At 35.1% G+C, this 22,912-nt stretch overlaps 1 protein-coding gene across 2 annotated transcripts; it reads left to right on the plus strand.

Moving 5' to 3' along the window:
• Positions 1-1,308: 1,308 nt before the first annotated feature.
• Positions 1,309-22,653, plus strand: LOC126974775 (zinc finger protein 260-like). Of its 2 annotated transcripts, XR_007731579.1 has the most exons (11): positions 1,309-1,536; positions 1,646-1,749; positions 3,693-4,214; positions 5,876-5,960; positions 7,352-7,475; positions 8,755-8,851; positions 10,627-10,863; positions 12,161-12,295; positions 14,289-14,438; positions 17,231-17,311; positions 19,805-22,653. XR_007731579.1 is itself a non-coding variant. In XM_050822446.1 (10 exons), the coding sequence occupies exons 1-10, from the start codon at positions 1,432-1,434 to the stop codon at positions 19,836-19,838; spliced, it is 1,593 nt and encodes a 530-aa protein (XP_050678403.1). In that variant the 5' UTR covers positions 1,309-1,431; the 3' UTR covers positions 19,839-22,653. The 2 variants fall into 2 exon arrangements, 1 of the variants encoding a protein (XP_050678403.1); XM_050822446.1 differs by lacking the exon at positions 17,231-17,311.
• Positions 22,654-22,912: the final 259 nt, after the last annotated feature.

Genomic DNA, 22,912 nt, shown 5'->3' on the forward strand with positions numbered 1-22,912 from the left:
GACAGGCCGACTCATCAAGTTGCCGGTGCGTTTCACTTGAAGGGGACTCCTGTAGCTGTACCTACAACCAATAATATCAATTAACACAAATGTCTAATATCTAACTTGTAACGTAGCATTATAGATCGTAGAAATAGTAATCGTGTATAATAACTGTAATAAGCGTATGCCGAAAGATTCGTTCTGAAAAGAACATTTTATTTTATATAACGTAATATTAGCACTGATAAGAACATTTTTTTAATATAACGTAATATTAGCTCTGATAAGAACCATTTCATAATGCTGTAGATCAACTCATAGAATCATACAGATCACCAGTAATAATCTCATCAATGTACGAGCATCGTCACGTTCTCTCGACGATTGCAGATATACTCACGTGATCAGTCATATGCTCCGCGTTACACAACAGCACAGCAAGGACGAGCGGACTCGACTGACGAGTGAAGCGTCGGGACTCGGGGGGTCGATCGCTATTCATGCAATTTTAATCAATGAGCAACAGCGTAGGTGCTGAATGCTCATTGACATCGTATGATCGAGGTTCGACGCGAGTTTACACAAACTGCGATAGCATTAGTTTTAGAGCGAGATAAAACACATAATATTATTCTCAATTCTTATTGAATGAAACGTTTTACTATTGGTTGAAATGTAAGCTTTAGTATTGGTGTGTATTTTCTAAACTTGTAAATATTTTTTAAGTAACAATTGCAATTGGGTAACTAGTTTTAAGGTTTTTGTATATATATCATGTAACTTTTTAATAAATCATATCTTCCACATATTCCTCACAGTCAAGCAGTTGTTTTATTTAATCGCCAAACGCTCAGTCTCTAAATAACCAAACTACTAATGTACATTGAGTAAATGAGTACTTTTAAAATGACGTATTATATTTTGTTTACATGCCAAATTTTATTTATTTTACGAAAAACTACAGCTACTAACTACTAGCTACTTTCATAGGTTGAAATTGTACTTACGCGTGAAAAGACACATTATTTGACTAGTGCTTTTACAAAACAAAACAGCGCATTTTCCCATTTTTGTAATGAATTTTTACTTTAAGATCTCCGTCATACTGTTATTGACAATGCCACAAACACAATGCTTACTGACTTCTCACTTCAGCAAAGTTACTGAAGAAACACAGATGCTATTGGTAGCTCTTGGCTGTCATCTGTTACCATAGAGTACATTATAATACAAGGCTAGGTTGCGTTGTGTTCCAGGAAAGATGAATTCATGACATTTTGTCAGTTATGACTTATCAAATTATTATGTCATTTTGAAATATCAATATCAAATCAAACATGAAACAAATTACAAAATTAAGGCAAAATGCAAATTATGGATATTTATTCGAGTGTTTATCATGAAAATTAGTATTTATCGCGTTTTTTAATACAAAGTACAAAATTGAAAATGGATTCTCTTTGTCGTTTATGCTGTTCATCAAAATATGTAAATAATGATATTTTTGACGACGACAATGCTTTATATTTAAAAATGTCTCTTTTACCAGTAAAGGTAAGTTATTTGTAAATAAAATTGTCTATATCTATAATATCATTTAATAAAAAAGTATTATGAAAAGTGATAATATATTCTTTAAATAATTTATGAAATATTGTTATAGGTTTCGAAATATGATCAGTTACCGAAAAGGATTTGTAATAAGTGTAGTTGTAAAGTTAATGATTTATACCAATTTTGTAATGAGGCTATCCAAGCTGAAACCAGGTATGTTTAATTATTTAAGTATTACCTACTGCTTTCTAAAATATTTTAGTGTAGAAAAATTATTTCCAAACTTTTGTACAGCAGCAGCCTATGAAAATGCTACTGAAAGAGATTAGAATAATATAGCTTGAATTGAATTGTCCAACTGAAGTAGGTATATTGATTTTGTTCAAAAGTTCTTATTCAGCCATATTTATTGTAGTTGAAATAATAACATCAATCAATTTATAATTATTAACATTATTTCCTATATTTTTTTCCAATTTAGATTGCAATATCAAAGTGTATGTATAATATTCCTACAATATTGATTAAGGTGAAATGCTGATAAAAAGTTTGTTTTGAATATTATTAGCATATTATTAATATATTATGAAGATTGACATTTTTTTTGTAGTATATACATGTAATATTTTTTATTAACTCTGATTAAATACATACTCTAAGGCTGAGATTTATATGGCATACTTATACTTTACGAAGGTAAAACTCTGCTAAGTGCAAGCTAAGCACAGTTTTGATTTGGTATTTATAGTCATAGTCATAGAGCCCAGCTAATGGAAAGGTTAAGAGCTCATTTTATTATACACAGTACATTGTCAATTATTATTTAACAAACATTTAAAATAGAAAGTATACTAAATTATAAAACTATTCAAAACTTATTTGATTATTAGTTTTATTGAAATAAGTGGAAGTATATGAATGATTTATGTGATATGCTGTCTCATTAACTTATTTGGTATGTTCAAATTCAAATATTTTTATTCAAAATAGGATTTAAAATCACTCATTGAACGTCAAAATCTACCACCCATTCAAAAGAGACTGCCTCAGACCTGAGAAGAATGGGCGCAAGAAACTCAGCGGGTTTTTTTTTAATATAAAATATGGATTACAATGTAATATCATACAATAAACATTTATAATTAAAGAGCCTGAGGGTGTTCACTTTATTCCCAGTCCGTGGTGTCATTAAGAAAATCGTTTATGCTATAATAACCTTTCCCACACAAACATTTTTTAACATTCTTTTAAATTTCGTAACACATTTGTTTTGTACATTTTCTGGGATCATATTGTAGAAGCATATACATCGCCCAACAAAAGACTTACTAACTCGACCCAACCGAGTAGTAGGCATAACAAGTTCATGTTTGTTCATTGTGTTAACATTATGAATGTCACAGTTTCTAGAAAATTCTTCAATGTGCTTATGAATATACAAAACATTATCGAAAATGTATTGAGAAGCAACAGTCAAAATGTTTATTTCTTTAAATTTTTCTCTTAATGATTCTTTAGGACCTAGGTTATAATAGCCCTCTTACAAAGATAGTATTAATATCGGCCGCACTGCCCCATAACCATATACCATAGGACATAATACTATGAAAATAACTAAAGTATACTAATAAATATGAGAAACTAAACACATTTTTATACATGTGACAGCAAAATTGTACAAACACATACATTACAATGACAGGTAAGAAACACCTAACTACAATTTGATGTAACCTTCCCGAATTGGCAGTGCCCCAGGGCACTAGATTTTTCAGATACACCAAAACTGAGAGTGCAGTATGGCACCCTACTGCCTCATAAGTCTCTCTCTGACCCTTGTTTTGTTTATAAGATGGTTTATTTTGCATGGTCTCATAGCTTGTTTCCACAGCTCTCTGATACATTCCCTCAAATCATTCTAATTATTAGCAATCTATTGATATGCATAAAATAATACATATTGACAGAACAGAAGCGCCAAAATCCGATCTGAGGCATACCACTTGATCAGAGATTCTTGGAACGGAAAGGTTAAATAAGCAAGATGATTCCTGTGGGATTGTGGCAGTAACAATATTTAATTGTGATTATAATCAGGATTATTTGTTCTCATGCTCCTTTAAAAGGTAATATTTAAAAATATTTTTTACTTACAGATTACGTAACTTAAAAGCATCAGCAAGCATAGTTGATTTCGTTATTAAAGATGAAATCGATTGCCCAATACCAATTGTTACACATTTAGACCAAACTACACAGACTGACAGTGAAAATAATATATCTATAAAGAAAGAACCAAAATCACCAACACTATCAGGTACTATACAAGTCAAACTTGAAATTAACGATAATGGTGATGATAATTCTTGTTCGGCATCACCAGTTGCGCCAGATGATTGTGATAATCAGAGCCTTAGTGAGAAAAATGATAGGAGTGAAGTAGAAAATTCGGATGTGAAATTAAAGAAGAGAAATGTAAAGAGCCAACTTAAGTTTGAGGAAACCAATTCAATTGATGATGATGCTCATGATAGTGACGACTCAAGTGTTACTTTAGATTTGGTTAAGTCCGAGATTGAATGGGATAAGGAAACAAAGAGCAATGGAAAGCAGAATTTATATTGTTGTATATGTTTTGAGAAGTTCGATAAGACAATACCTCTTTTAAAACATTACAGGTATGGTTTTTATAGTTTAATAGAGTGTTACATATTCTTTCAGTGATTTTTTCAAGATATTTTCTAAAATTATCGTAAACATACTCAAAATAATTCCTCTTTATGCCAAGAAAAATTGTTTTGAATTGAAAAAGGGCGCCGCCTAGATTGGACGTCATAATAACAAACTTCAAAAAGGTGGTGCAATTCTTATTGATTTTTCTAAAAATAAAAACAACCTTTCATAGTTTGTATTGTGGCTGTGTTGCTTCTGTTATAGACATATTATAAATTGTTTCTGCTATAGTGACATCATAAACTTGTGGTTGGCGTTTTCAGTCACTTGACATGCAGATAATAAAACTATGATTTTCATTTTGAAAATATAAATAATTCTCATGTTTTTATAATATATTGATATTTTGATATGAAACAGACATATTATTGTCCACCCTAATTTTAAAATTTTTATTGTTTAGTTTTTGAGCTGATTGGAATGAAACAAATACTTACTGTGACAATATAATAGTGGAACCACATTCAAATTGATTAAGCTGTTTCCAGGATTATCAATCTTTACTGGAAAAGAGGACAAATAAAGGTTACCTGATGGCAAGTGATCACCGCCGCCCACAATGCTTTTCAACACCACATCGTCCACAGCAATCGGTTCTCCCTTCATCCAACATATTCAGGTGATCTTGACCAGATGGTCAACTTGTGTGCCTACCAACACTGCATCTTCCGGTGTGTGATCGCTTTTCGAGAACTTTACCGTCCCACCACCACCATCAAACTATGTGCTCTTCCCACTACCACTTCAGTTTCGCAATCATATGGGCTATGTCGGTGAATTTGGTTCTCCTACAGATCTCCTCATCTCTGTTTCAATCTCTCAAGGAAATCTCTCCACTGCCCTCTAAGCGACCGTGAGCTTTCTCATCATGCCCATATTTAGTGACCACACCTGCGACACACAGGGGCATAGTCTTTTTAATGTACCTATGAGCCTTTTTAATGCCGAATTATAGAAACAGGAGCCTATTTCTACTTTGAACTTCTATCTAAATATTGGAAAATTAATTTTTGAATATGGATGGATTTATTCAATAATTACACATTACACACTACAAACTTGCAAATTTTATATTACTATACTTACCTTACTTATCTCCTTGAGATGATAATGATAACTTTGATTGAACTGCCAATATTGATGAACTGCAACAAGTTTTACCATTGTCTTCCTCCATGCCTTCTCTCTTTGCTTCTACAACTCTCTAAATAATAATAAGCCTTTTATTCAGACTATTAATAAGCTAATATCATACAAACTAAAACTAAGTATTAAATATTACTTGACACCAGCTATCTACTAATTTACTTCTATATTTTTTTTAAACCTGTGTACCATTTGGCATAGGCATCCTTTAACTTCTTCAAAAATACTATGTCCTTTGATGTCCTAGTCTATAACTTTCCACCTGTCTTTTCTTCTCCCTGTCACACCATTTATCAATTCCTCTCTGCTCACTCACTAGTATTCAAATACAATTTTTATTCAAAATCTGATTTTGAAATCACTTAGTAAATGTTAGAATTTACCACCTACCCGGAAAGAATATTAAATTCATGCAATAAAAAAATTCTCTGTACAGTATTTTGTTTGGTTGACATTACAGACGCCATGCGAAGGCAGCTGAAAATCTGGAGACACTTCAACCGCCACCATTCAAAAGAGATCAGAGGTGTGGAAGATGTCGTAAGGTATACTTTGTGGAAGGATGATGGGCATTTATAGTATTTTATTAGATTTCAATGATCATGAACATGCAGGACATTTCACAACAACTGGTCATTAATTTCGTACGAATATGTGGGTAGAGAAATCTATTAATGTGGTTAAGTGGATAGAAAAATGTGCGTCAAAACAATACTGGCCAGTTATAAAGTCTGACCCAACATTAATAAATTAACTCAAACATGTGGCTACATTCTTTTTCTATTTTTATGAAAGGGGGTGACAATGATTGTACTGGTCGACTGACAGTACTCAGCGTAGTGATCACTGCCTCATACACTTTCGCAACATTAGAGGGATTATCTTTGACATGAAGCCTTACTCTTAGTACATTATATACAGGATAATGATGCATGCTTCGTGTCTGGCTCTGTGCAGGCCACCTAAAATTGTATTATATTATAATAAATAGGCTAAGTTGGTATATTATGATTTAAAAGATGGGCTGGGAGTTTCTTTTCAGTTCTCCTCTCCATATCAAAGTCCGTTTACGAACTGATCTAACTTCATGACGCTTTTATGTTATTGTCTCATCCTATGGTATATTTATTCCCCTGGCGCATACCCTATTTAGGGTCGGCCCTCCTGATACTAGATCGCCACTGTTTGCGATATTGGGTCATTGCTGGCGTTAGGCCAAGCATCATATATTTGTCAATGGTTCTAGACCAGCTAGTTGGCGGGTGGACTCTGTCTCTCTTGCTCTGGTCCATATCCATAACGAAATGAGTCATGATACTGTGCAAATTTTTGAAAGCTAGCAGCTTACTTACTGTCTTGAATTGCATGATGATATACTTGTCTCCTGAGTGAATATTATACTATTGGCTACAGTAAAGCCAAACAGACTAAATAAAGAATGTAAACAAAGTTTCAGGGGATCAAACATTTTCATCGATATCTTTGAAATTATATTTAATAAATTATTAAAAGAATTGATATATTTGAAGGGTTGTCTAGAGCTGCCAGATTGGGATTCCATAATTAAAATCAACAACTACTTACAATAATAGCAAAGATCAACAAAAAATTATATGTAACAGATAAGTAATAAAGAAAATCTAAGTAAATCTTGACTTAAAAAAGTGGCAATGAGTTTCTTGCTACTTCTTCTCATTAGCTCAACCCTTTACGAAGTAGCGATAAATTCAATAAGAAACAGTTTTTTTTGACATTCATAAGTGACATTTCCATGACCTACATGAATAAAGTGTTTTTGAATTTGAATTTGAAAACGGTCCGTTTGTGTACATTATTTATCTCCTCTCGATGGCCCTATTATACACAATGTTCTCATATCCTCTCCAAATACAACAATCAGATAAAAATTGTGTATTTTAATAGCTTTTTCTTCCAGCTACTAAATGATGAAATACTATGGAACGCACATTGGCTTAGCCACTTCAAGAGGGACCGACAACCATACAGGTGTTCTCTGTGTGAGAAGTCCTTCAAGAACCATCATACGATACTTAAGCATGGTAGGTCATACACGAAAATATTTTTGTTTTTTAATGGACTAATACTGTTTGTGTGTACGGGACATATACTGTCTCCGCCTCTTTCCCTCACTTCGCCACAAGCTTACTGTTTCGTTTATTAGGTTTCTGTCGCCATTGTTCGTTTTATCTGTATCTGGCCTAAACAGAAGGCTGAAACTTCGCGGTTTATATGTTTATGCTATAAACGAAAGGCCTTACAAATAAACTTGGTTTAAAGTTATATAGTTACTTTTTTTTTATGGAAAACGATGGCAAACGAGCGTACGGGTCACCCGGTGTTAAGTGATCACCGCCGCCCACGTTCTCTTGTAACACAGAAGGAATCACAAGAGTGTTGCCGGCCTTTAAGAAAGGTGAATGCCCTTTTTTGTATCGTCCGTTAAACACCGCACAAGCAAGCTTATTCACAGCTTTGTAGAACTTGGATGAAAGGTCCTTGAAAACCGCATTGTGGAGGCCCGCCACAGGTCCAGATGGTGGGGATGATATCCTGATTTGTGGCGAGTCGTGCGAAGGTGGAATTTGGCGGCATGAATCAGGTGAAACAGCTCATCGGAACACTAACCGTGATAAATGCGGTAGAAGACACACAATGAACCGATGTCTCTACGCAACGCCAAGTGATTCAGCCGTTCACAGAGCACTAGGTCCACGACAATTCGTCCTGCACTGCGTTGCACGCAGTCAAATGGATCGAGCTGATACTGGGGTGCGCCAGACCAGAGATGACAGCAATGCTCCATATGTGGGCGGATCTGCGCTTTGTAGAGCGCTAGAATGTGGTCTGGCTTGAAGTTGACGCCCAGCTGCTTTAAAGCCAATTTCACTTTGCCATCCAGATGACCACGGAACTGGCAATCGCTCGACATTTCAAGACTCAGTATTCCGATACTAGGCGAGGCTTTAACGGAGGTGTTGTCGAAGAGAGGTGATACGACAAATGGTTTTTTTTCGTGTTAAACGCGCAAACTTGAGTCTTCTGGGGGTTACATTGGACAAGGTTCCTTTTGCCCCATTCAGTGAGTTTCTTAAGAGAGGAATCGATAGTAGACACAAGTTTCTCCCGCCACTGTTCGACGATTTCCCGAGAGAGACCTGCATGGCCCGCGTATACGGCATCACCAGTGCTGTCGTCTGCATAGCAATGTATGTTGGTAGTGTCCAACGGCATGTAATAAAGATTTAAAAGGTGTGAGAATTTTTTATTCGTAATTTATATCTCGGTATCTTTTCTAAAAATGAGCTTATACAATTTTAGGAATGACACATAAACTTGAGCCCTCTCAGAAGATGATAGCAGTACCAGAAAAGAGGTTCGTCTGTGATATATGTCCTGAGGGATTCCATTATATGAGGTGTGTATATAGTAAAGGTTTGATTCCGTTGTATGTAATTGTGCCAAATAGACTACTAATAGCATTGACTTACAAGAAACGACTAGACTCCATATCGCCTATTAAAAGGTCGTCAAAAAATCTCCGAGCGGCGTTGACAGATAACATGAAAACATTCATTCAAATTAACTCCATATTTCGTGACAGTAATGTTAAAAGTCTATTGTATACGCTCATTAGAAGGTTTTCAGTGTACGCTTACCATAATCTTTGATTTTGTTTTTCACTCTGAAAACGAACACTCACAGATTTTTTTATGACAATAATGTACGAGACGAGCATCAGCTGATGGTAATTGAAACGCCCTGCACATTACAATGCAGTAACGCTCAGGATTCTTGAGGAAACAATCTGAGCAGCGCTAAAATTGCGTCCGTCGTTTACTGCCCGCGGAATGAAATTGCAGGCCTGTTGTCGATCCTGTCGAAATATCTTTTGTTTTGCTTATTTCAGACCTTTATAATTATCATTACCATCAAAACTAATCTGACAGATATTTTCGCTATTAGTCTAAAATTCTCTAGTTCTAGTTCGCTCCGGACATTAAAACTCATATCACTCAAAGCACTTAAGAGTGCTGCTTGACATAACTTTAAAAAAAAAACAAGTTCGCAACTCAGTTCTTCTACCATAAAAAGATGTGAGATCCGTGTAATACCAAGACAGTCAATTTATTTAGTCCCAGCTAAAGGGTTCTTCTGTCTTAAGTTATTATATAGCAAACTTAGCAACATCTCGTGACCATATCAATATTAAAATAAAAAAATCTGTTTAAATTAATGCCACGCTTCTAGTTTTATCTCCAACGAAGTTGTAGGGTGACGAATTTGGCCTGAACTGCTTCGAGGAAAGGGTGATATGGCGGTGCCGCTTGTTTTTGTTCGACTTGGCGGGGACACGTGTTTAATGCTACGACTAGTAGTAAAAATAAACTCAATCGAAGTGTACTCCAATAGTGAAAATCACTGTCTTGAACACATGTTTTTAGGAAGATGAGGGCAAACGACCATACGGGTAAAGCGATATTAAGTGATTACCGATGCACACAATCTCCTGCAACACCAGAGCACCTTTTTTTGAACTAACCCATGTCGTCTTCTTTGCCGCATTTTTCATATCTGAAGGTCGTGTCCGTACTTCAAGGTTTTGTGATGTTGGTCACTAAAGCTTTCCACTCCTCTCGATCCTCGCCAGTGAGTGTCTTGATCTGGTCCGCCAGCGGCTAGGTGATCGTCCGCGTGGTCTTTTACCATCCACCTTGCCTATGACTATCAGTTTGTTTAAATTACTGGGAAGGCGTCGTGCCCATGTTGTGTCGACCTGGAATCACTGTGCAAGCAATTTCATTCCATAAAGTTGGTTTGTTGTACGTAGGGAATAGTTCCCCACAACCAAAATTAATGCAACGCAGTGCAGCACGAATTGTCGGGGACCCAGTGCTCTGTGAACGGCTGGATCACTTGGCGTTGCGTAGAGACATCGCTTCATTGTGTGTCTTCTACCGCATTTATCACGGGGAGTGTTCCGAAGCGCTGTTTCACCTGATTCCTGCCGCCGAATTCCACCTTCGCACGCCGCAAGTTAGGATATTATCCCCACCATCTAAATGTGTCCGCTACAGTGCTATTTTCAAGGACCTATCTTCCACGTATCACGGTGATCACTTCACACCAGGCGACTTGTCCTCTTTTTCCATTAAAAAAACAGACTTCGAAAGAACATATATTTGTCCATAGGAGTCTTCTGTCACACCGCTACCGCGCACACCCTGATGCAGTATCCCGCGTGATGGTTCTCCGGTGCCCAGTGTGCGGGAGGGAGTTCTCCCAGATGGCGTCTCTGCGCAGACATCAGAAATCCCACACGGGGGAGAAGAACTATCTGTGCAATGTTTGCGGGAAGGCAGTCTCCACCCAGGAGCATCTCAAGTTCCATTTGAGGATACACGAGCAGTACAAGCCGTATGTTTGCAAGTAAGGAGGTGGCTTTTTAAAAATTATAATAGTAATTAGTAATATTAAATTAATTACACCGTTTTAGGAACAAATAGCGCTCGAAGATATAGATAATGCCACAATAAAAACTCCCAGTATTTTTTTATACCATTTACATGATATTTGTACATAAGTTGAGACTTAAGATGTTAAGAAATTAGAAGTTTATGAAAATGATCGTTATTCTAGGGTTTCTGATTAATATATCCCATTATACCAATATTGACCCTATAATCACAGATGGGTAAGACAGACGCCTTTAGATATCACATTTGGAGCTCATATCTGGTATAGATTTTACAAAATATGGTAGCTAGTAGCGATTGTTTACGATATGTATTTTTTTTTATACGAGGGGGCGAACGGTCTAGGGACTCACATGACGGAAAGTGGTGAGGAGACCGCCCATAGTCAGCAACACCACATGTGTTGCTAGACTTAAGGTTGGTGGTAGGCTCTATGCTTGATGGTCCCTAAGTCGTATCGGTTCGGAAAAACTGCACCCGGTAATTGATTTCACAAAGTGGCTATGCGAGTCAAGAATTTCCTTGCAAAACGCATTATTGTGGAATGCCAGACGTTAAGACTCAAACCATATTTTCAGTGTTAAGGGTAGACAATGTTGCTTATAAGCAAATAATATATAGTACACTTGGACAAGTCTGACGCCGTAAAATCAATTAAAGAAATGGGGACTTTTGCGCTTATACAATAATGTGAAATTCAGATCGCGCAGCGCTACTAACCTACATTTTTATTCACCTAGAAGTTGCCTCTCTTTTTATCGCATGACTCTTACCTATTCTGACAAAATTAGGGTTGACTTCTTTACCTAAAAGTGTGCCTACCCAGTGTAAAGTCATCTTATAAAAATAGCTCAGATTTTTCTAAAATATAAATAGGTATTGGGTATGCAATCGCAATTTTAAATCAATATTCTTTCCTCGTCAAACCTACATTAACTGCAGATGTATGTGTTGGAAGACCACGACATAGTTAAACCTACTTAGTATATAGGAAACAAATAGGTACCTATCAAGAATGATAATCATTATAATAATTATAATGATCACTTTAAATTACATAGTAATAGATAGCTTAATAAATTTAAATTTGGATCACAATGACTTTTAATATGCTTCGATTTTTTACGTTTCTCCATTTTTTGGCTGGCCTACTGTGTAGAGGCCGTCGCACGTACTTACGATTTCGATGCATATACGGGGAGTGAGACAGGCCTGCTCGTACCGTGACTTACTAAGAAAATTGTCCACAGAACATGCAATAAGGGCTTCGTGAAGAAGTGCAACCTAAAACTGCATGAGCGCGTGCATTCAGGCGAGAAACCGCACGTGTGCTCGTGTTGTGGGAAGGCGTTTGCGCAGCGCTCCAGCCTGGTTGTACACGAGAGGTTGTTTATTTGTTTTGTTTATATTATTGCACGTTGAAAGTAATAAACAATTTGTTATTTTTAAATAATTTATCTACACCCATACTTTTAGTCCTCTATTAAAGATTCTGAAACAGTTAGCTTATTGCCAACATTAAAACACCCAATGTTCTAATAACCATTACATCATCCAAACGAGTGTTGTAATGTTGTATTGAATTTCATAACAACACTCCTATGTTTTTTTTTTTCGATCCCTTCATGCGCAATGAGTTTCAACAGACAGCCACATTCTTAATGCTCGATGCGTGGTATCTGTATGAATTTCAAAAAAAGAACATTTTCGTTTACGCGCGTTCCACACTGCCAGAACGTCGCGCGCCGTAAAAAAAGGTTATTCGAATCCCCGCCATTTTTCTTCGATATTTTTATTGTTTTGTTTACAAAAAATGAGCGATTCATTTTAAACGCTGCAAAAGAACATTATATTCGAGTGAATTTTAATTATTGCACTATACAAAATGTAAATTACTACTAAAATAAATAATTGTTCCATTAATACTTAGTTTATTTGTATATAATCAATAATGAATGATATTAGGTTACTACTAGGACTGGCTGTCATTCTTATATGAATACTTATTATATTTTCTCATTTTCGCGCCAATATTTGTATAAAGGGAACCAAATTGATGTGATGGCATTACTCAAGTGGGTATAAAGCAAAATGAATATTTTTAACACTTTTTTTGTGCCAGGCTGTTGATAAATACAATCAATGACGTTCTATACATATAGAGAAATGACGCCATACAAAACAAACGCGAAATATGGAACATGACACAAATTGCACCATAACAAGCTCTGACTGATATATCGTTACATTGCCGTATTTACTCCAGTTGTTTAAAATATTCTTGGTCACTAAGCAGCAATGTAAAACGTTTGTTCAGTTTACATTTGATTCTGACAGTGATAGTTGACACACGACTAAGGAGAAATGTGTGCTTACATGCAAATAAATCTTGTCTGAAAGTAAAAGATTTTATCTCGGTGGATTAACGACCTGTATAGCCGAGTGGTTAGAGAACCTACCTACTAATCTAGAGGTCCCGGGTTCGAATCCCGGTAGGTGCAAGCATTTATATGATGAATGTGGATGTTTGTTTGCGAGTCATGACTGTTTAAATGTATTTATGTATGTTTAAGTAAGTATATTGTATTAAATATATCATTGTCTTGTAACCCATAACACAGGCTATATATGCTTAACTTGGGGCAAGATAATTTGTGTAAAAAGTGTGTCAATATTATTATTATAAAATGTACCACCCAGTATCAGTATTTAAAAACATGACGTAGGACTTGGAGCCAATAGCGTACTGGACATTATTTCAAGGATAATTTTAAAAATTATTGTTTGAGTAACTGTCCCAGAAAACGCTGTGTTAAAGCAATAAAAAACAATTCATAAATTAATATTTTTGGGGTATAGAGATGACGACCGATTCTCAGACATACCAAATATATCGTACATAAAATGTATCGCACTATCTTGCAACCCTATTGCGGATATGTGAGTTGAACAGAATAATATAAAAATCGTGATTAAAAAACGGGTTGATCGTAGAAGGGTAAAAATTTGAAGTTGTATACGTATTTTTGATGTAGTGCTGAATCATAATAAGATAAAAAAACATTTCAAATAATAAAAAAAAGGGTGGGGTCACACTTGTCATTTAGGGGTATGAACAATAGATGTTGGACCATTCTCAACCTATCCGCATATACATCGGTTTAGCCGTTTTAGAGTAGTTTGGTAACAAACACCGCGACATGAAGGTTTTATATATTAGGTAAAGGTAATATTATAAGCTACTAATAATATTCAATTAATTATTAAGGTACTCTTGATACCAAAAAAAAAATAGTTCAACAAATTTGTTACCAATTCACACAACTTCAAAGGTCAATTTTTTTAACTGTTTTGTCTAAACTCGTAAACATTATGCAGGTTACACACAGGCGAGCGACCGTACACTTGCCGAGTGTGTGGACGCGGATTCGTCGCTCGCGGTCTTCTGACGTCACACGAGAAGACCTCCTGCGTGGAGCTTGGTCCGCCCCGGCCTGTCTCTGCCAACCCTCCTATCAATCTCTCTATGTAAGTCGCCCTTAAATAATGTTACGTGCAATGTTGCTCTCGGGTGATTGAGTTGATTGACTGCAAAGGAACACATTAAATAGAATGTATACACTTATATAATAAAGTCCTAGTCGTTGTTCAGGCATTATCTATAAATAAATTTAAATGTTTTTATTAAAAAAATGGCTCTGTCTTAAATCCTACTACTGCACAGCTGAATATCTAAGTGATCGGACAGCCTGGGACAAGGTTATGTTTATTTTATAGTAGTAACAATGACAGAACAATATTGTATATTTTAGTAAAAAGAGCGCAAAATAATAATGTTGGGACAGTTTCTTGCGCCGTTTCTTCTCTCCCAGAACACCATTTGTTTCCGAAGCGTGGTAGTGTTTGAAGTGACATCAAAAAGAATTCTAAAATAATCAATTTTGAGAAAATAAATGTCTCATTATGCCTTTTAGAATACCCATTAAATTATGTGAATTTATGGATTATGTCGAATGACTTTATTTAATATAAATTTAAATCAAGGATCACTTGTTATGTATAATAACAGAGCAACAATTTGTTATTTTTAAAGTGATAACCCTCACTTCTGGGATTAATTATGCAAATTGAATTTGTAACCAACCGTTCGTTTGAGCCAACCGTTCGAGTAACGCATGATTCGTAAATCTTGGTATGTCTTGTTCAACTCTCGGGTTGTGGCTCCATCTACAGAATCTACTTTACGAATTGTTTGCACCATATTTTATTTGCTCATTTCGGAACGAACTTGTAACTGTTGGTGTTAACGTCAGTTGTCAAGTTCTCGTTTCCACTCCCCGTTTCTTCATCCCACCTTCCGCACCCTTCCCCGTTCCCTCTACCCTCGCCCTACACACTCTCTGGTCGGTAGATAACGCGCTCACACGCTTGCGGAGCGCTCCGCGACCCGCGTATTCTCGTAATTTTAATGGCGGACGCGCCACCTAACTAACCTCGTCAGTGACTAGGTTACCTTACCACCAAACACGAGCTAAATGAAGAAGAAAGGATTTATATAAAAGCCAATTGTCTTCCCCGGGGACTGAAGAGGCCTACCATCATTTCCCTCTATCCGTCCGTCGCTGTACATCTTCCCTCACTCGCACACCCACAGTAGATAACCTGCTCAATCCTAATAATTGCCACAACCTGAGAGTTGAACAAGACACCAAGATTTACAAATGCGTCACTCGAACGGTTGGCTCCGTTTGGTAAGAGCGCTCAGATGGAACCCGAGAGGTCGCGGATACAAAGTAGTTAGTTAGTTAGTTGTGTTTACTATGATTTTATTCAATGACTTCTACTGCTATTTTCCTTCTATGAACAAAAATTTAACGCTGATCAACTGCGGCGGATCTGATTTCTGGGTCGTCTTGCGTGCTATCGAAGTGTGTTATTAAAATGAGCTGTACGAATTGTGGGGGATACAGTGCACTGTGCGTTCCGTAGAGACGTCGCTTCGTTGTGTGTCTTCTACCGCATCTATCAAGTAGTGATATCTATCAAAATAACATAACAAATATAATGGAGATTATAGTAAAGTAAATAATGTAAAACTATATTATTATAATATAACTAGTTGACCCGACAGACGTTGTTCTGTGTATAATAAATAAAATAATGTTTTTTTATTAATTTGTCAATAATATATCATAACATCAAGAATTATTTCGTAAAATATGCTCCCTGTTGTTGTAATGAAATTGTTTCACAGCAGAACTGTCAAACGTGTGTCAATAAATTCTGTCATAGAAAATATGTTCATACAAAACAAATATCGGACGACGGGGGACACATCAAAGGAAAAACAAAATTGTTGTTTTTATTTGATTCCGGATACTTTCATATTTATTCACCTTTTAAACCTTCCCTGGACTTCCACAAATAATTTAAGACATAAAATTAGCCAAATCGGTCCAGTCGTTCTCGAGTTTTAGCGAGACTAATGAACAGCAATTCATTTTTATATATATAGATAACAAAACATTAATTGACCTCGGAATGTTCAGTTAAAACCTAAACGTTCGGTTAATATAATTTTTGTGTCCAAAAATTCAGAAAATAAAACTACATCGAGTGGTTGTCTGAATTTTTAAATTCATCAATTATTATAAATTATTATTTTTAAACCTTTAACTACAACCCGCCCTGGTCACCCGGCCTCGCTCTATGAGCAAGGTCACTGGCATGTACTAACGTCTTAAGCAACAATTTTTTAAACAACTACTGTTTCTATAAACGTTTCATACAAATGATTTAAGTTTTCTTTAGTGTTAATTCCGCCAATATTTGTTTTTAAAACAATTCGACACGTGTTTCGCCTCTACACGAGGCATCCTCAGGACGTGTTGTCTCGCCAAAATCTGGCACGAGACAGAGGATGACACGTGTAGAGGCGAAACACGTGTCGAATTGTTTTAAAAACAAATATTGGCGGAATTAACACTAAAGAAAACTTAAATCATTTGTATAATTATGGATTTCCGCAAAGTAACGCCTAATTCAATAAATTTTCACAAACGTTTCATTCAGACTAAAACATTATCGACGTCATAAAAATTTAATATTAAATTATTTTTTATTTATAACAGAACTTAATTTGGCCAGACTTATTGGTGTATCTCTACTAGCTACTGCACTGTTTTGATTTTTTTTTGAAGTCGAGAATCTGAGATCCAAGTTTTAATTTATACAGGTTCTCGGTTACATTACTATAGTTTTTTTTATATACTATATGCTTCCTATTGTTATTATTTAAGTTTACTTCGTATACATTCCAGATGATAAAATCGCCTTCCCAGAATGGCCACAGTAGATCAATTTAAACAATTTAAGAGATAAGAAAAGAGACACTTCCAAAGGTCAGTCAATTAATTTGTTAATTAATATAATATAGAGTAATAGAGCTTCTCGCGGTCGCCAAAGAATTGCAGTTGCGTTTGATTTTGAAGTTGAATTGAATTGTATAAGGAAAGAAAGCAAGAAAGAATGTTTATTGACGTCATTATACATTCTGATAATAGTTCTTAAAGTTATATTAATCTAATAATGGGACCCCAACTCAGCATAGTTGTGGTTTCGAAAGAATCCACAACGCTGGTCTTCCGTGGAAACCCAGAGAGCGCTACTAACTCACAGTCCTGTCACACGAAGGTGTACAAACTATTAATTCTCTATGAGCACAAAGCACAATAAATAGTGAAACTCGGATCTAAAATTAAAACTAACAACAAATAAAAACAATTAAACTTGATTTAAACTTGCCATTGCCTCATAAAACAAACAATTTTTTTTTAAACATTTTAAAATTGATTTTTGGACATTCCTTGTATTTTAATTTAAATAGCCCTAAACTAACGCAGTGGCGATACTAACTGCCAACGACCTTGAGCGATATGAGTTCATTAAACGGCCTCCCGCCCGCCATCTATGTTACAAAGTGGTAAAACGAAACAGACGCCTGGACCTAATATAGTTAGGTGAATAGTTATAAAAGCAACTGTTGTGTAATAAGGGTTATTAAAACACGAACGTGGGTTTTTCGTAATAGTAATAATAGTATCACATGAGTGTTATAATACCTAATTATCGACAGTTGCATACAAGTCTTTATCTACAACCATAATATGAATCATCTATAAAAGATTCTGAAACTGTTAGCTTACTGCACTGAAAAGCCAGTCCTACTAAACATAATATCATCCAAAGGAGTGTTATTATGAAAACAGATTATGTAATGTTGTACTGAATTGCATCACAACACTCGTTTGTATGATGTAATGGTTATTAGGACATTGGGTGTTTTAATGTTGGTAATAAGCAAACTGTTTTAGAATCTTTGATAGAGGATTTAAAGCATGGGTGTAGATAAAACTAATAAAACCACACGCATGCTATCAGGTGAAGGTAGGCATTTATGAAAATACGGGATACACATACAAAATTCTTTTGTGGAAAACGTAACATTTTAACAGGCGCAAACAGTTTATATGCTTACAATCCTTGTTATTAATTACTAATCTGAATAAATGTAACTACACAAAAAAAATATAAGCTTTGTAGAATAACTCTTCTGTGTTTCGTACTAAAGAAATGCGTCTTGCCAAATAGCTCTGGAGTATTGAAACCAACAGTAAGCATGCCAATGCATCACCTTGAAATAAGTCTTAAGGGTATGTGTAACACGATTAAGTAGTTTTCATAGATCCAAATGCTTTATTTTCACCATAAAACTTGTCCAAAACACCCTGTTTGCTCACCCTTCGCCTTAAATAGTTAATATATATATATAATAGAGAATAATATAATATTTAATATAATATAGACAATAGAGAAGTAATTATGGAAAACAGATAATAACCTTTCAGGGAGTTCAGATGTATATCAACCTGCCCTCAGAAATAAGAAATGCCAAAACATTGACTTCTTTTAAAGCGAGCCTTCAAAGGCACATACTCAATAATTATGAAATGTTTCAATAACACATGTTTTATGTCTTATCTGTTTGCCTAACAATTGTATTGCATTCTGTACCTACTTTAATTTCTCATGTAAGTGACAATAGGTGTTAATGAGAATAAAGTTATTTAAACCTAATGTAGACTTGCAGGACCTTTATCAGGACGAATGTAGTGGGTTTGCGATAATGTCACACTGCGGATTTGTACTCGCGGCTTGACAGGGCGGGGTGCGCGGGCGCTGATGACGAGCATGGTAGCAGTTCTGTTCATTCTTAACACATTTAGTCACAAATAACCACAAATTCGAATAATTTACCACATGGCAGAACGCGTACAAACTGACTGCGGATTGCAATTCTGTTCATTCTTAACATAATAATTATTTAGTTACCACTCTCAACAAATTAAAATTAATTTAACGTACATAGTAAAAACCCGTGTAATTGTTTTTACGTTAGATTTTTGCTTAAAAGTTAATTTTTTATTATTATTTTAGTTGACCCGACGTTTCAAGACCTTTCCAGATCTCGTGTTTAGGGGGACTTGACGTACCTACTGACTTGTCTCTATGTTTATGATATGTCGAAAATAATCATTCATAATCATCATTTTATATAATCCTTTTATTTGAAATTTTATTATTGTACTAACTGACCCGGCAAACGTTGTTTTGCCATATAAATTATTTTTAGAGTTAGACCGTTTCTTGGACATTGCAACATTACTTATTTTTCTAAAATAAACATGTTCATAGAAATATTTCTTGACAACTCAGAAATAATGTTACCAAGTTTGTTGTTGAAAAGTTTTCACCTCGTACATGCGACCTATGATTGACATTTTTTTTACTGACGAATCTTTCCTCATAACTTTTAATGATTTTTTATGTTTCAGGTTTTGGGACCAAAAGATCAAGTATAACGCATAGTATATAATAATTTTATTAGATTAAATATATTTTATTTTCAAAGATGATAAACGTTTGTTAATTATGGAACAAATAATGGTCGGCGCTAATGATGGCCTATTTTGAATATTTTCTATTTGGCATTATTAAAGATATATTATGTAATTTCAAAAAATCATTAGAATGGCACACAGAACAAAGAGGAGTGGTACAGAAGTTTGACATAGTCAACACCTTTGAAAGTAATAGCTACTTTAGGTTCTCGCCTTTAAGATTCATTTTTCGTTATTCTATATTTCATAATACATTGATAAATTAGTTTACGCACACTACGGTCTAATCGCACATACTTATTCAGGGCTGAGGCACAATACAGTGATAGAACAGAAGTGTAACTTAGTGGTCTCCTTGAAATTTATACCAAAGTCTGGGCGGGTGCGCTAGGGTTGGTTACGTGCACAAAGTAAAATTACGAATTGACGATGCACTCAATAGTTTTGTATTCCCAAGATTGCTTAGCGGCTGTGGAAATTGTATATGTGTGCGTGCGTCGATTTGGGCGCTTTTTTTATGAAAATAAGGTATGAGAAGAACATGACATTCAGCTGATGGTAATTGATACGCCATACCCAAAGCAGTGCCGCTCAGGATTCTTGAAAAACGCAAAAATTCTGAGCGGCACTACAACTGCGCTTGTCACCTTGAGACATAAGATGTTATGTCTCATTTGCCCAGTAATTTCACTAGCTACGGCGCCCTTCAGACCGAAACACAGTAATGTTTACACATTACTGCTTCGCGGCAGATATAGGTGCCGTTGTGGTACCCATAATCTAGCCGGCTTCCTGTGCAAAAGAGCCTCCCACTGGCTTTAGAATGAAGTTGAAGTACTGTTCTATTACTGTTTTGTAGCGTGATTGTGAGCTCATTCCTTAGTCTAAAAAAGTCCTTTAAAAAGTATTTTATTTAAATGTGTAACACTTGCGTTAATCAAAGAAGAAAATGAGGGTAATAATGAAAATAGTTTTAGATTGCGTGACTAAACTGCCAATTTTGTCAGTTTTGGAATTATTTAATATTCTTATATAAATATAATTATTAATAGCAGTAAGAAAGTATTGTTATTTTATTGCAATTATTTTAAATTACAGAGTTCGTATTAGCGAACCATCGTACGGAGTTATAATGTGATATCTTGAATTTTAATTGTTTTATCGATATGCTAAATCATATGTTGCCAAGATTTATGAACGGTTCAATATCGGACAGTTGATTCTAACCACAAACTTAATATACTACAGTAATAGACGAACCCTGTGTGAAAGTGAGATAATTATTATCCTTACATAAAAACCTAGGTGTGAGAAAGAGACGGAATAGGTAAAGACCATGAAACCGTTTTAATTTAGTGTCCATTAGTCTCCTGTCAAATTGGACCGCGTTTTAATTTTAGTATTTATATCGGCATTTTTCTGTGTTTTAACGGATTAAAAAATATAATGGTGTCGTGTTCTGTATTGGATTGTGTTGTTTAATATAGCAACAATCCAACGAAAGAAACATTTCACAGGTAAATACCGATTCCTCAATACTACTTCCGTGATGTTTATTTTCGTAGAACATATGCACTAAAATACTAAATATTACACATTATATACGCAGTAAACACTATTTTCTAAAGATTATATTAATTAAAAAACATGTGTTAGAAAATAAAATATTGTATACGTGAATATGACGCTGTTTATCAATATTTGTCATAGGGATTGACCAAAGGCAAAATACACACTTCACTCTCTCATTAACAAATCTGTAAAACTAGTACACATGAACAATTTAAATTTTGTCTCGTCGTTATGAGGAGAGTGTTTGTCTATTACCCTAGTAGGTATACTAAGTTTATTCCCATCTCAAGCTGGTTCGAATAGCATCGTCCATAAATATAAGTACGTATAAAAATCTGTACTTATATAAAGTTGTGTTCTATTTGTTTGTCAATTTTTTTCAGCTTTTTGTCACTTTTCAGTTTAAGCGGTGAGCACAAAGAAAGTTATCAACACGGACGAGTAAAAAAAAGAAGGACTCCGCACCGTGATATTAGCAAGTGAAGCACCGTTATGCTAGTGTGTGTGCGGTTACGTGGGATACTAGTTAGATAATTTTTTCTCCCTTAAATAATCATATATGGCAACAAATACTTATAAAGTATCGTTTTTACACTATTTCACAGCGCACGACGGCATTTTTGAAATATTTTATTGAGACGCAAACTGATCTGTCACAGACGATGACAATTCTCATAACGGCAGCCTATCGGCCTGTAGTAGTGTAAGTGTGTGCGTGGGGCTATGTATTTACACATTAATCGGCTTGTTTTGGTGCTACACTGTAATGTAAGGTGACACGGAGTCCTTATTTTTTTACTAGTCCGTGGTTAACAAATGAAATTTGAAAACTTTCTGAAAAAATTTTATGAACGATGCGGGTCTCGACAACTGACAACTCAGTTGGCAGAGCACTGGCACAGAACGCCGGAGGTCGTGGGTTCGAGTCCCGTATCGTTCATGATTTTTTTTTTCAACTTTATTTGTGTATTAATCCTAGAAGTGAGGGTTATCACTTTAAAAACATAAAAAGTTAGTTAAGTTAAATGTAACCACCAATTAATTGTAGTTTTAACTGTAAGTGTATTTGTTTCATCATAGAAAAATGGTACCTATGTGGTTGTATATTTTATATGTTGGCATTTATTTAGGAGTTGAACCAATTTTGTATGATGACAAAAGTCAAGTGCCTGTTAATGTAAGTACTTATGTGATTAAAAGTAAATAACGAAATATACTACTCATTGTGTTTTATTTGTAAATACTAATTTTAAGTACAATATTAATTTAATATTTCTCAAAGTTTTTTTTTTTTTAATTTTTATGAAGTAGGAGGATCTGCACTTTTAGGCTGATATTAAATAAATATAATAGCCATAAGCCAACTTTGCTTAAATTTTAATTTTATCTGTGACAGTCATTTTTTCCTTTTTTCTGTTCCGGCTAGCTAACAGCCGTTTTCAATAACCTATCTATTCTTAGTTTAACTTA

Source organism: Leptidea sinapis, chromosome 33 (assembly GCF_905404315.1).
Source record: "Leptidea sinapis chromosome 33, ilLepSina1.1, whole genome shotgun sequence".
NCBI lineage: Eukaryota > Metazoa > Arthropoda > Insecta > Lepidoptera > Pieridae > Leptidea > Leptidea sinapis.